This window comes from Talpa europaea, assembly GCF_964194135.1.
Source record: "Talpa europaea genome assembly, chromosome: 2".
NCBI lineage: Eukaryota > Metazoa > Chordata > Mammalia > Eulipotyphla > Talpidae > Talpa > Talpa europaea.
This window is the reverse complement of record NC_140068.1, coordinates 104,788,601-104,801,106: the sequence shown is the minus strand read 5'-3', so window position 1 is coordinate 104,801,106 and position 12,506 is coordinate 104,788,601. Positions and strand designations below refer to the sequence as shown.

Below are 12,506 nucleotides of genomic sequence, written 5' to 3'. Positions count from 1 at the left end.
AGGGATAGGAGCTGGGTTCCCCCCTGAGCAAATCTTGTACTAGAGGTGGGGATGGTTAGTAGTCTAACAGCTGACAGCTGGGCTGCTGCTGTAAGCTTTCTCGCAAATGAGTGGGACTCCTAGAACTCCAGGTCAGTCGGCATCTTGACATGGCAAGGTGTTCTCACGTCGTTGGGTGGGCCTCTCGTCCCGGATCCAGTGTTCCAAGAAATTTCAGTGAAGCTTATGACCTGCTCTTAGGCCTCAGAAATCTGCCACATTGTTGGTCCAGAACTAAGCTAAAGCAGACAGGAGGCACAGCTGCGTATCTCAATGAATGGCAAAGAATTCAGTCATGCTGGCCTTCAGTCCCACTGAGAAGTGCACTTCACAGCTGTCAGGTATTTAGTGGTGGGCTGACACCACTAACCTGGCAAACCAGTTCCACTCTTGTCAGACTTGGTTGAGTGGCACGTGGTACCACTGCATCATGCTAGTCTGTTGAGACTATATTTAGGCTTGCAGCTGCTGCTGCAGTCCAAATGGCGCTTTACTGTAACAGGCTTGAGAGCATTACCCTAACATGTGCTGGAACAATTCTCACTCTCTCTCTTCAGGTCACTCACTCATGCGCAAATTGCTTTTGCACAGAAGCGTTCCTTGAAAATGACCAAATGTCAAAGCAGGCTTATACATTCCAGCCTGTGGCTGCAGTAACAGACGTGACAATGACAATGCACATCTACGAAGGGGCAGTGTTAGAAGCTGTTCGGGAAAGTTCGCAAAGATCTACGGGTTAGACAATGAAGACAAGGTTGAGACAAAAGAGCCAGGAAAATCTGACTTTTATTTCTTAAATACTGTGAAGGAAGGGGGAAGAAATGGTCCCCAGATGAGGGAGGGCCACAGACAAAGAGCTAGGGGTCGTCAGCAAAGGCCCGGTGGGCATTAGGGAAGCGCTGGGGGCTGTAGTTGGGGTCTTCCTGCAGACGCTTTTGTATATCAGCCCGGAGCTAGAGAGAGAGAGAGAACGGAGTAGGTCGGTGGGGCACTGGCCAAGTGTGAAGGATCCCAGCAAGCACACAAAGCCACCCCTTGGGAGCTAACATGCTAACATTTCCCCACCAGCCGCACACTGTCGACAGCCCCAGGTGGCATTCCTGAGCCTTCCCAGATGCCACTACGGGGGAAAAACCAGACTGACCAGTTCATCTCTGAAGGAACTGGGGAAGAGGGGCCCTAGCCCAACCCCTCCCACTAGACCATCCCTATTCTGCTTCAAGGTGGGGGCACCTGCTGCCTGTAGCTCTCCTGAACCTCTGGTGCCTCCAGGTCCCGGCTCAGGCTCTCGGGGCTCGTCAGGGGCCTAGCTCCGGCTGCCTTAGCTGCCCGGCTCACAGCCTCTGAGAGAAGCAGCTGGGGGCCCTCACCCTGCATCGTCTGGCGGACAGGGGTTTGGGGAGGGAAAAGAGGATCAACGTCAGATCCAGTGCCACCACCCAGCTCACCCTTTCCATTAAGTCAACCACTGAGTCTCCTTGCTAGCGGAGAGAACGGAAATGGTCCACAGGTGGTTTTGACAGCAGGAATGCCTTCCTGATTCTGTTTGGCTCTGGCCAAGAACGGCATTGGAATTTCCTCTTCAAAATAACGGGCAGTGTGGCTCAAGCCACCTGGGACTCAGAGCTAGCTAGTCGGCAAGAGGAAGCCCACTGAGGAAAATGGGTGCTAATCACATGGGGATCAGGCAGCTGAAGGGTGACAGGGCTGCTGGCAAAAAGACTAACACAAAGATGTGGTTGTGCAACTGAAAACCTCAGTGAGTCCTAGAAGTTTCCTCATTAAATGAGGGGACTAAACAAGGAAGAATTTCTTCCAGCTTTAATTTGTTTGATTCTAAGCATGACAGGGGAATTTGAAAAAGAGGGATCCTCGGGGAAAAGGCACACTAACCTTGCGTCTCTTGGCAGGCATACCACTGAGGTAAGCGTCACTCAGGGGGGGCTGCGGTTTCACCTTTCGCTGGCTCTGAATGTCCTGCTGGATAATAGGAACCCACTCCTGGGGAGCAAAAGATTGGAAAGTAGTACTCCCCACAACTTCCAGCTGCCCTAACCCACTGGAACATCTCCTGACACTTACTGGGGGAACTGCTGCTGCCCAAGGTTCTGTCTCAGCTGAAGCTCCATCCTGTTCCTCTCGGGAGCCCCCCTCAGGAGCAGGAGGTGGACCTCGGGACATGGCCTCTTCTGCTGTTGTCCCAGGGGCTGGGGAAGCATTCTCCCGCTGTGATCAGGAAGATCAGAAAGGTTTTGTAATTCTCAGCCCCCAGCCTTGGTGCCCCCACCCTCCAATTCCACATTCTCTGGCCCCTCAACCTCTAGCTGGTACCTGAGGTTCAGGGGAAGTTCTCTCTGATCCCTGAACTTCCATTGGTTCCTCAGGAAGTGGCTGTGAAATTAGAGAACACCACAAAGGACAGGCTCAGATCTTTTCAGTTCCTGCAAGTTCCCTGACCCCACAGCTCGTCAGCTCCCTTACCTGAGGGGGATCACCAACCCTGCGAACGTATCTGAGGATGGCATCGGGGCCCACAGGCATGTGCTCCAGTACCACCTGAAGCCTCAGTCCCATTATAGTGGTCAGCCAGCTCACCAAGGACGGATTCACTCCACGAGACATGCGACGCTGAAGAGCAAAAAGTAGACTTGGAACACAATACCCTCAAATAGCGTTTGAGAGGAAGCAAATGGTAAAGGATGGCAATTCAGAGAAGAAAAAGGAAAACTGCCAAATACACAGAAAATGGGAACCTGAGAAAACAAAAGCCTAGGAATCGGGGGCTGGGAGGTGCTTACAATTCGGCCATTGATGACAGCAGCAAGCTCCATCTGCTGCCCCCCCAAGCAGTGCAGGTTCAGTGCCAGGCATTCAAATAGGCCCTGGTTACACAGCTCCAGCAAACGGGCCCCAAATCCACTGTCTATGGGGGCAAGACATAAGAAGGGAGTGCTGGCACCCAGCACTCCTGCGCATACGACAGCCCCCTCCCCTGGCCCTGCCGGCTCCTACCTGTGCAGTGAAGCACGTGAGCAGCAATGCTATTGAACTGCTCTTGGAGAAACTCCAGGTTTGTTCGGATGATGTCCACCCCAGGCTGAACCTGTACCAAAGACTGAGAGACAAGACACACAAAGACCCCAAAATCAGGACTCCCGAGGGACTGGGAGTGGAGGAGGCAGCGGAACAGCAGCTCTCCTGACCCAAGGAAGAAGGGAAAGGGGGAAGGAAGGGTTACTCACAAAACTCTCCCGCACGTATTCTTCTAGCCCCGTGATCAGTGTGTGGGTTGCCGTCTACAGGGGAAGCAGCACAGGTTTAGATCCAAGCCCTGGCCTTCAGGAGACCTGCCCCTCTACCCCCAACGAGTGCAGGGCTTGGGCTAGGGCAGTTGGAGCTTTAGGTGACAGGCAGTCAGGAGTAAGGAATGGATGGTGTGGAGAGCTCTGGGGCCTGGGGTCTTCATTTACCCGGATGTTACCAGGTGTGGGTTCCTGGCCACCCAGGTAGTGCTGGTGGAAGAAAGATCGCAGCTGGGGCTGGAGCCGCTGCAGCGGCTGGAAATGCCCATGGAGAAGCATCACCACATCCACCATGGAAAAGTTCTGGCACAGAAGAGAGAGCAGGGCCCCAAAGAATCCTGGGGACAGGAACACAAGTCAGCAGTGGCATGCCCACCCTCCACCACCCCATCAACCTAGCTTCCCCTTGGCAACACCCCTAACAAAGACCATCCCCTGGCTGCCCACTGCTGGAGTAGAATAAAGCACCACCCCTGCCATGTATTTGCTCACCAAGGGCCCCGTCAGCCCCAGGCTCAAAGATGTTGCTGGATCCACTGAGGCGCTGTATGAAAGCAGCAATACTTTCACTGCTGCCAGCCCGAGCCCCAAGGGAGCCCAGCAGGGAGCTCAGCACGCCCTGCACCACCGAGGTATAAAACTCCAGTGGCAGGCTCTCAGGACCCAGGCCTCCAGGACTCCCTGCGCCACCAGAAGGGGATCCTGGTGTGGGCATGGTCTGCTGCTCTGGGGCAGGGGGTGGGGGTGGGGGTGGTGGAGGGGGTGGAGGGGCCGTCTGTGTTGCCTGGCAAACAGAGAAAGAATAAAGAGCAAAAGATGATGTGAGAATGGGGACAAAGAGGATGCACACCAACAGCGGTCTAAAAGATGGGGCGCTCTAGGCTGGTCTTCACTCCCTTCAAGCAGAATAAGCTGGACTGTTACTCAATAGCAGTGTTAAGCCTCACCTCTGTCCCTCTGAATGGGTGAGGCCAGAAAACAGTGATACTCATTACGCACACTTTTTCTGAGCCTCATTTCCCACATCTCTAAAATGGTGGGGTCAGGCTTCCCTGGTGGCGCAAAGGGTTAAGTCTCAGCACTCTCAAGCTATCTGCAGCCACTGCAGCACAAGTTCAATCCCCAGCCAGGGAGCTGGCCCACATGGCACAGACCTCTGTTGTCTTTCCCGCTGCTCCTCTCAGCAATGTATTCCAGTCGATCCACCTGTTCTGCTCCCCACTGTCTCTGGTAAATGCTCTCACCACCCCATACCTCTGGGCTACAACCCAGCTCTCTCTCATATGCAAAAATAAATCTTTAAAAAAATAAATATAATAAAATGGAACTCCTAGGATTCTTTCTCACAGACATGCCACCAGGGACTGTAGCCCAGCGACAAATAATGGCCACAAGGCACTACTGCCTGACTGGGCAGCGGGAGAGGAAAGCTGAGGTGAAGAACAAGTCAGCCACTCACCTGCAAGAAGTCAGTCATGCCCTGGAGAAAGGCAGGGACACCAGGCATCGCCACAGTGATGGTGGGAGAAGCCATACCAGGCCCTCCAGCCCCTGGCCCTGCAGGCCCCAGCAGGTTCCCCAGAAGCTGAGAAAACTGAAGATCAGCGGCGGAGGGTTGAGGGGGTGGAGGCTGGGCAGGGCCCCCAGGGGCAGGGCCAGCTGTGGTAGCTGTGTTGGTGGTGCCAGCACTGGCTGAAGCAGTGGCAGGGGCTGGAGGTGGAACCATTCCTGGAGCCCCCTGAGCTGTAGGGACCAAGTGAAAAGTTGAAATCTGAAGACAAAACAGACATCACGGCATCTCCACTCCATCTCTCCAATAAGAGCAGAAACAAAGTAAATATGGGCATTACTGGGAAGCACTAGGGAGGAACCAGGAAGGGAGTGTGGGCCTTTCCGGTCATGAGAAATCTCTCACATTTCAGTGGTGAAAGAACAAGGACTCACCCACAAGGACAGGCTGCATAAGGAGCTGCCCCACAAGGCCGCTCACCATCTGGGCCAGAGAGGCGTTGGTACCTATCCCAGCACCCTGCTGGGGAGAAGAGGCGGCTTTCAGTTCTACTTATTCCATGCCTCTCTCCGCAGATTCTTCCCTGCTCTAACTACCCCACCCTTACTCACCAGTGTCCCCGAGACTGGGGGTCCCCCAGGATGGGAAGGCCGAGCCTGTGGAGGGGTGGGCCGGGCAATTACCACCCGGGTAGGAGCTGTTGGGAAGCCTGGCACCTGCTGTCCTGTGGGTGGCAGAGGGAGAGACCGAAGAGGGCTGAGGGCTGCGCCCCTGCCTGCCAACCAGCAGCACCCACCATCATGGACCATAGCCCACCTCCCAGGCCTCCCCTTCCACGTCATTACCTGCGGCCGCGGAGGCAACAGCTGCCACCATGGCCTGATGAGTGATCTGGTGGGCGACGGCGTGCATGAACTCAGGGGGCAGGGAGGGCAGCTGGATGAGGGTGGAGCCTGGGGGGCGGGTCTGATGTAACCTTGAACCTGGACCCCTTCAACCCACCCACTCGGCCCTACCCCTTTCTCTACCCAGAGCTCAGCCTGCTCTGATGCCCTCACTCTTACCCAGGGTCTGGCCATGACCAGGGGGTCCTAGGGGGCCAGTGGGAGCACTCGGAACTCCACCGGGCTGTGTGCCAGAATCTGGGCAGGGAGACAGAGAGAGTGGCCCTGAGACAGGTGGGGCCAAGGCCTAACTGTATCCTTCTGAGATCGGCGTCCTTCGGGCTCCACCCCTCCCCCCCAGCAGAAAGCGTGCCTTTCCCTCCGCTTAAACAGGGAGAAGATGCTCCCTTCACCACACAGACAAAGCTCCAAGGACAAAACAGTCCTTTCTGTTCTTCCCCACATACGCCGACTAAAACTTTTGCTCTGGTCCCTCTGCTGCCGTCGTCAGTCATGGCCTCCCTTCCCCACCCTCTCACACAAACAGCTCAGCATTGACCCTCCCTCATCGCGCTGCTCACCTCTGCCACCAGCTGATCACAACTCACCTTGGATGTTCATATGCATCATGACTACAGGTTCCACACTCTGGTGGGAAATCCGGATGACCCTGGGGTGGCTGGCGGTTGGCGGGGGAGCTGGCCCCGGGGGAGGAGCCCCCTCAGTTGAGGACTCAACAGTGGTAGAAGAGGGAGCCAAGGATGAGGCCTGCCCAGGACCAGAGGGAGATGCCTCTGCACTAGGAGTTGGGGGGGGCCGTGTCCCATTCCCTGTCATGGTCACAGTGGTCCCCACATTGATCTGGAGGAGACAGACAGGAGGAGGCAGAGGTGAAAAAAACACAAGGTGCCCAACCACCTCCTTCAAGCCCGACAGCTATCTGGGGTCATTCCACCAAGAGCACTCCATTTTCCCTCCGGCCAGGGTCCCTCTTCACCCACCTGGATGGGAATGGCTGCCTGCTGGAGCACCATGGGGGTGGTGTAGTGAGACATGGGCCGGACCACATGCAGGTGTCGTGGGGGTGCACAGGCCAGATTGCAGCGCAGGTCAGACAGCGCCACAAAGGTGTTGCCCAGCAGCCGCAGGCTCTCCCCCACCAAGTTGATCAAGCGCTGATCCTCTTCACGGCTCTCTTGCTATACCCCCAGGCCAAATACAGAAAGGCAAAAACATGAGGCTGCAATCCACCCTGCCAGCAAAGACAACGCCTCCTGAGAACACGGCATCCTCTAAACCTTTACATATGTGCTGGAAAGTTCCTGCACAGGCCAAGTATCTTTGTTGTGAGTTCCACTTTATACACATAAAGAGTTTCCCATTAAGACAAGTTCTGCAGAGAATCTAAAGCCACCACCCAAGAAAGTCCTTTATATTATAAACTTCCTAACTCAGGGGACTGTGGGGCCCAAAGACAGTGGGAATCACAAAGACTATCATCTTCCCTGTAAGGAAGAGAGAGATGACTTACAAGTCTAGAGGATTTTGTTGGAGACAATGCAGATGCGGGCGGGGAGAAGGAAAGGGTTATTTCAACCTATTCCAATGCTGTTTTGGGGGGTGAAGGGTGGGGCAGGGCTCACATTGTTGTTGTAATCTGTCGTAGCAGCAGCACCTAGAACCTCATAATAGCGCTGCAGGAAGGGCTGGAGGCGGCTCTCAAGCCGCTGTAGCTCCTGAAGTACCTCCACGTACTCTGCAGGCGAAGGATGGCTGTGGGAAAGCCCAACAGGCAGTGAGCTAAGGCTTTCCTCAAATTCCCTACCGGACATCTGCCCTGCCTCTCCCTGGCTGCCCAAACCTGTGGCCCAATCCCTTCCAGGACTAGCAGAGCTTCTGTTTGTTTCCCCACTCACAAGATGACAAGAGAAAAACAAATCGCTTCCACCTCCCCCACCAAACAGCTTAGTAACTACAGTGGCAAGAAAGAAAATCTAAAAAGTCAAAGTTAGGGCCTCCCTGGTGGCGCAGGTGGTTGAGTGCAGCTCTGTGAAGCTGACTGCAGCCTCTGCAGTGCCGGTTCGATCCCCGCTGGCCACAGATACTCCCACATGGCGTGACAGACCTCTCCTGTCTCACCCGCTGCTCCCCTCAGCAGTGTGTTTCCGTCTGTCTGCCTGTTTTGTTCCCCGCTCTTTCTCTGATGAATCCTCTCACCCTCCCGCACATCTGGCTTGTACCCCAGCTCTTGTATAAAAATAAATCATTTTAAAAATAAATAAATAAAAATTCAGTGTCTGTGTAAACTCAGGGGAGAGGATCTTGACCAGGCCAAGGAAGCACCAGTCAGATTTCCCTGTGCCAGAGAACACAGTGCCTCTGGATCAGCTGCCAGTCCTACCCTCAGTTCCCTACTTATAGCCTCTGCCTGCCTCTCAACACTGACCCTACAAGACCTTGAGACAATCCTTCCACTCCTAGTGTATTTTTCCTGGAGCCTCATACTCCACTCAAGATTCCTGAACCCCTTCCCACAAGTCCCCGCCAGCTCTCACTTGGGCGCATTTGTCTCTGGTACAGGTGTTGGGCCCACTGGGGCTGGGCCAGAAGGTGTGAGTTCTGGGCTCTGGGCTGGGGCACGCTCCTCTACTTCTTCCGCCTCCATGGGCTCCCGAGGAGGCACTTCACTTTCCACTGGTTCTGATGTTCGAGAGCTCAAGGCTACTGGCTCTGGAGCCACAGCTGGCGTCTGTGGGGGTGGCTGACTGTGCTGTGCTTGGGTCCCCCCTCGACACTGAAGGTGGAGGAGAATCAGGACACCAAAGGCAAGAGGCAGAGGATTACATGGGTTAAAGAAGAGTAAATGAAGACTACTGTCCTAACTAGGTTCCCTGAAGGCAGGAACGTGTACCTTTGACTCCCTTAGCAAGCAACGTAAGATTAACACCAGTTATGTGTGCAAGTAACATCTGTAATACTTGTGAAGAGACTACTAACCAAGCGCAGGGATTAGTTTCTTAGTCTCCACAGGGAGAAAAAAAAGAGCCATAGATTGCAGCTCCAATACCAACCAATGAAATAAAAAAATGCTAGTATCAAATGTAACAATGAAGTTAAAAAGCACAGAATTCTTTAATTCAGAAGACATGTCATGAGTTATACAACTAGTATGAAACAAACTTCCCAGACACCAGGCACCAAGAGGACTGGCAAGGACAAGATAACCTCACAGAGATACTTTTTCTGCCCAGAAGAATAAAGATTAGAAAGAAGAGACCAGATTAGGAAGGCAAAATCCAGGGGATGTAGCCAGTCATGCTCTCACCCCCAGGCTGAAGGAACAGGGGCAGGGAGGATAGAGAGAAAAATAAAGACTCACCTCCATCCGGGACAATAAGGTCTGTATATCCCTGATCATGTGCTGAGCCATCACCAGACGTACTCGGGGCTCACTCTAAAATAAGAGAGGGAAGATCAGAGTGGGTTTAAGATGAAGCCATAAACTCCACCATCTACTAAACCAGTCATCTCCTCAGTCAAGTCCACCCCCACCTCATGGCCTCCTTCTCCCAGATCCCCTTCCCTGACCCTCCCAGGCCCCGTGATACCTGAATTGGGGCCTGTTCCATGTTGATGTGAACATCCACAGCAGAGCCGTCACTCTGGGGAAAGGGTAAGGGAAGTTGCTCTGGGAGAAGTCAAATGCTAAGGTCCCCACGCTTCCAACTTATTCTCTAGAGCCCCAGCCCTTTTCTCCTCAAAGACTGCGGCCATTATCAGTCCACAGGGTACTCCAAACCCAATCTAAAGACTGAGACACCTATTTTGTGAGCTCTCTCAACCAAACCTAGCATTCCCCCAGAAAGACCCTCCCATAACGTGGAACACAAGCTTACAGGAAGATTGAAGGTTCCAACCATGACATAGCTGTTGGCATTCCGGTCATGAACAGAGGGCCCAGGTCCCCGAGTACCAGGTGAGGGTCCCCCACCATGAGTGGCCGAAGCAGACCCTGTCCCAGAAGATGCCCCAGAAGGGAGTTGAGTCTGAGGAGGAGCCCGTTCCACCAGGTGGATGACCTTTCCTCCAACATCTGCAGGAAAAAGAAGATACATACCAAAACATTTTATCTGGTAAACCCATAGCCTCAGCGCATCCCTCCTGAGAACAGCCTCAACCTCTGAACTGCCTCCCACACTCCCTTACTGTATTCCTGGAGCTTCTTATCATCCTGCAGAACTCGTCCCTGGTAGATGAGCCGTTGTTTCTCAGAGGGAATGCTGACAGAGGCAGCAATGTGTTCCTTAAACTCCTTTACATTCATCTGCAAGAAGGAAAAATAACAGAACCAATCAATACCTCAAACTTATATAATGTCATAACGCAATGTTACTACAGTAAAAATCGGGAAATGGAGAAAAGACGAAGAACAGAAGATAAACAAATGGCTTGCCAGAGTGAGAGGGTAAAAAGCACACCGTCATAAAAGCACTACTCATTTATCTTGGTTGTGAGGTAATTATCAGGCAAAACCCTGAACTAAAACAATACCTGCCAAAATACAGACAACAGTCATAATAAAGTTCAGTCTATCAGCCTACAAAAAAATTACATGACTGGAAAAAAAAGGAAACCTACCGATATTCCCTCTTTCCTTCTCTGCCTGGCTCCCAAGAGAGTGTGTCTAAAGATATCAGTGGCACCTCCCCAAACTCAAAATGACCCAAATCTATAATCTCAAAGATAAAGGTAATGGCAAAGAAGATTGGGTCAAAATTCCATTAAGAAAAGACTCAACCAAGAAAAGAGCAAAAAGGATTGTTCCTAAGGAGACAACTGTTTACATACATCTAGTCACAAAAGCCCAACTGGTTTTCTTAAACACATGGTTTAAAGACCAAAGACCAACCCCCTCAGGATGACATAGATAGCTGTGTCTATGGCATTAAACTAAAAAAAAACAATCAAATAATGCCACAAACAGTAATGCCACTCAACAATCTTTATTAGGGCTCTACCTGAACTATGGGGCTTTGACTTCTAGTCTTGAAATTGTGGCAAAGATCTGGCCAATTTTGGGGTCAGTGTGTTCGGTTTCCCTTTTGAAAGGCAGCAGCCAAGCCTGTCCTTTTAGGCTGGAGTTCACTCATAATGATGGCATACAGAGTGGTCCTTCCTCCCTGAGGTTGAGGAGGCAAAATAAAACCTCAATAGGAACCATACTTTTCACTCAACAAGAAACTCCAGAAAATGCTCGCTAAAAAACACTAACAAAGAAGTTAATAAAAGGAAATCTGAAACAAAAAAATAAAGATCTTTCAGATGAAAGGACCTATAAGAAGAAGAGTTCAGGGATGTGTTCCAGAAGTACTGGAGTCTCACCTGGGCTCCCACAATAAAGGTCCGAGTCTGTGAATCCAGGGTCTTCACCAACACTTCCAAGCTGTCAGGCTCCTCCATAGTGGTACTGGTACTATCACTGGGCTCCATGGTTGACGGCTCTCTAAGGAAGAATGGAGGGAGGCCCGCTGTCGCCCAGAGCAGACTTTATACACCCGGAAGCCTCCCGGCCTCAGTCTCCGCCCCAATACCTAAAGAGCTGCTCCCACTCAAGCACACACACTCACGCCCGCCCCCATCCCCCTTCTGATTCCGGGGCACAGGGAGAGAAACACAAAGGGCAGGAGATCGACGGCTTAGGGAGCTGGAGGGCGGGGAGGTGGGAGGAGCTCCACGATGCCAATCACAAACAAGGGAGGGCCAGTAGGGCTAGGAAGCAGGGAGAGACGCTCGAGACCAGGATCATCACCGGTCGCGATAGGACAAGGGCCCCAGAGGTCGGCAAACCCTGGAACAACGCGAGAGTTGGGGCAGCGCCAGACTCTGCGGAGAAAGGGGTTTCGCGCACGCGCGCCATGCCACACCTATCGAGCCCTCTAAATCACGGCCGACCTAAGATGACGGACACTCACAGGGGGCCAGACCGGCTAGCTGACTGCCCCCCTCTTCCGTCTTCCCTCGCTGCTCCAGCACAGCGGCGCAACCCACACACACCAAACACAAGACACACCGCCACCCCGCAGCTCCGCCCCCTTCTTCCCCACGGTACCGTCACTTCCGGTCTCCCCCAACCTACAACCGATGGCCACTTCCGTTTCCCCGATAGTATTTGGGGATTCCGAGGCGGTACTTCCGGCTCCCCCCAGGTTCCTAAGCTTTACTTTTGCGGGACACGACGAGAAAGTCCGAAGCCCCAAACAATGCGTTGCTGGGGCCTAGACGGGCCGGGGCCGGCCTAGGTGGGATGGAGCCGAGCACCCCGAAGAGCCGCCGCCGCCGTCGCCCGGGGGACCGTACTGCGCCTGCGTGCGTCGCACCACGCATGCGTACGCATTCAAGCCCCGCCCCACCCCCCGCTGGAGCTGTTCGTTTCTCCTGAGCGCGCGCTTGAGCAATTGAAGATTGAGGTGGCCCTTGTAAACGCCTGATTAAAAATTACCAGATGGGACGCTCCAACTCCTTCCAGAGAGGCTTTGGATGGTTGTTTGGATGTTAGAGTCTATCGATTGGGGGAAGAGTCTCGTTGGTCTATGTTAAAGTCTTGGAATCCGGAGATTTTGCGGGAGGCGCTGTCCTGGCCACCTAAAATTCTGTCCTCTCTAGCGCCCTCGCCGCTCCATCCTTTCGGTGCCTCGGGAGTCAGCCTTTCCGCAGGCGGTTGGAGGTGGTTCGCGAGCTGTGTTGTGTGCGGTCGCGTCGTTTGGGCCTGAT

At 53.4% G+C, this 12,506-nt stretch overlaps 1 protein-coding gene across 25 annotated transcripts; it reads right to left on the bottom strand.

The window, feature by feature from the left end:
- Nucleotides 1–853: 853 nt before the first annotated feature.
- On the bottom strand, nt 854–11,238 carry BAG6 (BAG cochaperone 6; the record flags this gene model as incomplete). Of its 25 annotated transcripts, none has more annotated exons than XM_084228905.1 (25): nt 854–992; nt 1,273–1,419; nt 1,933–2,040; nt 2,122–2,265; nt 2,371–2,430; nt 2,521–2,667; nt 2,838–2,962; nt 3,052–3,154; nt 3,282–3,335; nt 3,510–3,679; nt 3,834–4,125; nt 4,801–5,084; nt 5,286–5,373; nt 5,463–5,575; nt 5,697–5,804; nt 5,916–5,993; nt 6,344–6,596; nt 6,737–6,934; nt 7,379–7,508; nt 8,291–8,529; nt 9,115–9,189; nt 9,344–9,397; nt 9,632–9,828; nt 9,942–10,059; nt 11,118–11,238. In XM_084228905.1, 25 exons carry the CDS (start codon nt 11,223–11,225, stop codon nt 897–899), a joined length of 3,489 nt encoding a protein of 1,162 aa, XP_084085031.1. The 25 variants fall into 25 exon arrangements, with proteins under 25 accessions (XP_084085031.1, XP_084085033.1, XP_084085016.1 ...); XM_084228907.1 differs by having other exon boundaries at nt 5,286–5,370; XM_084228890.1 differs by having other exon boundaries at nt 5,916–6,020; nt 11,118–11,225.
- Between the last annotated feature and the right edge of the window lie 1,268 nt (nt 11,239–12,506).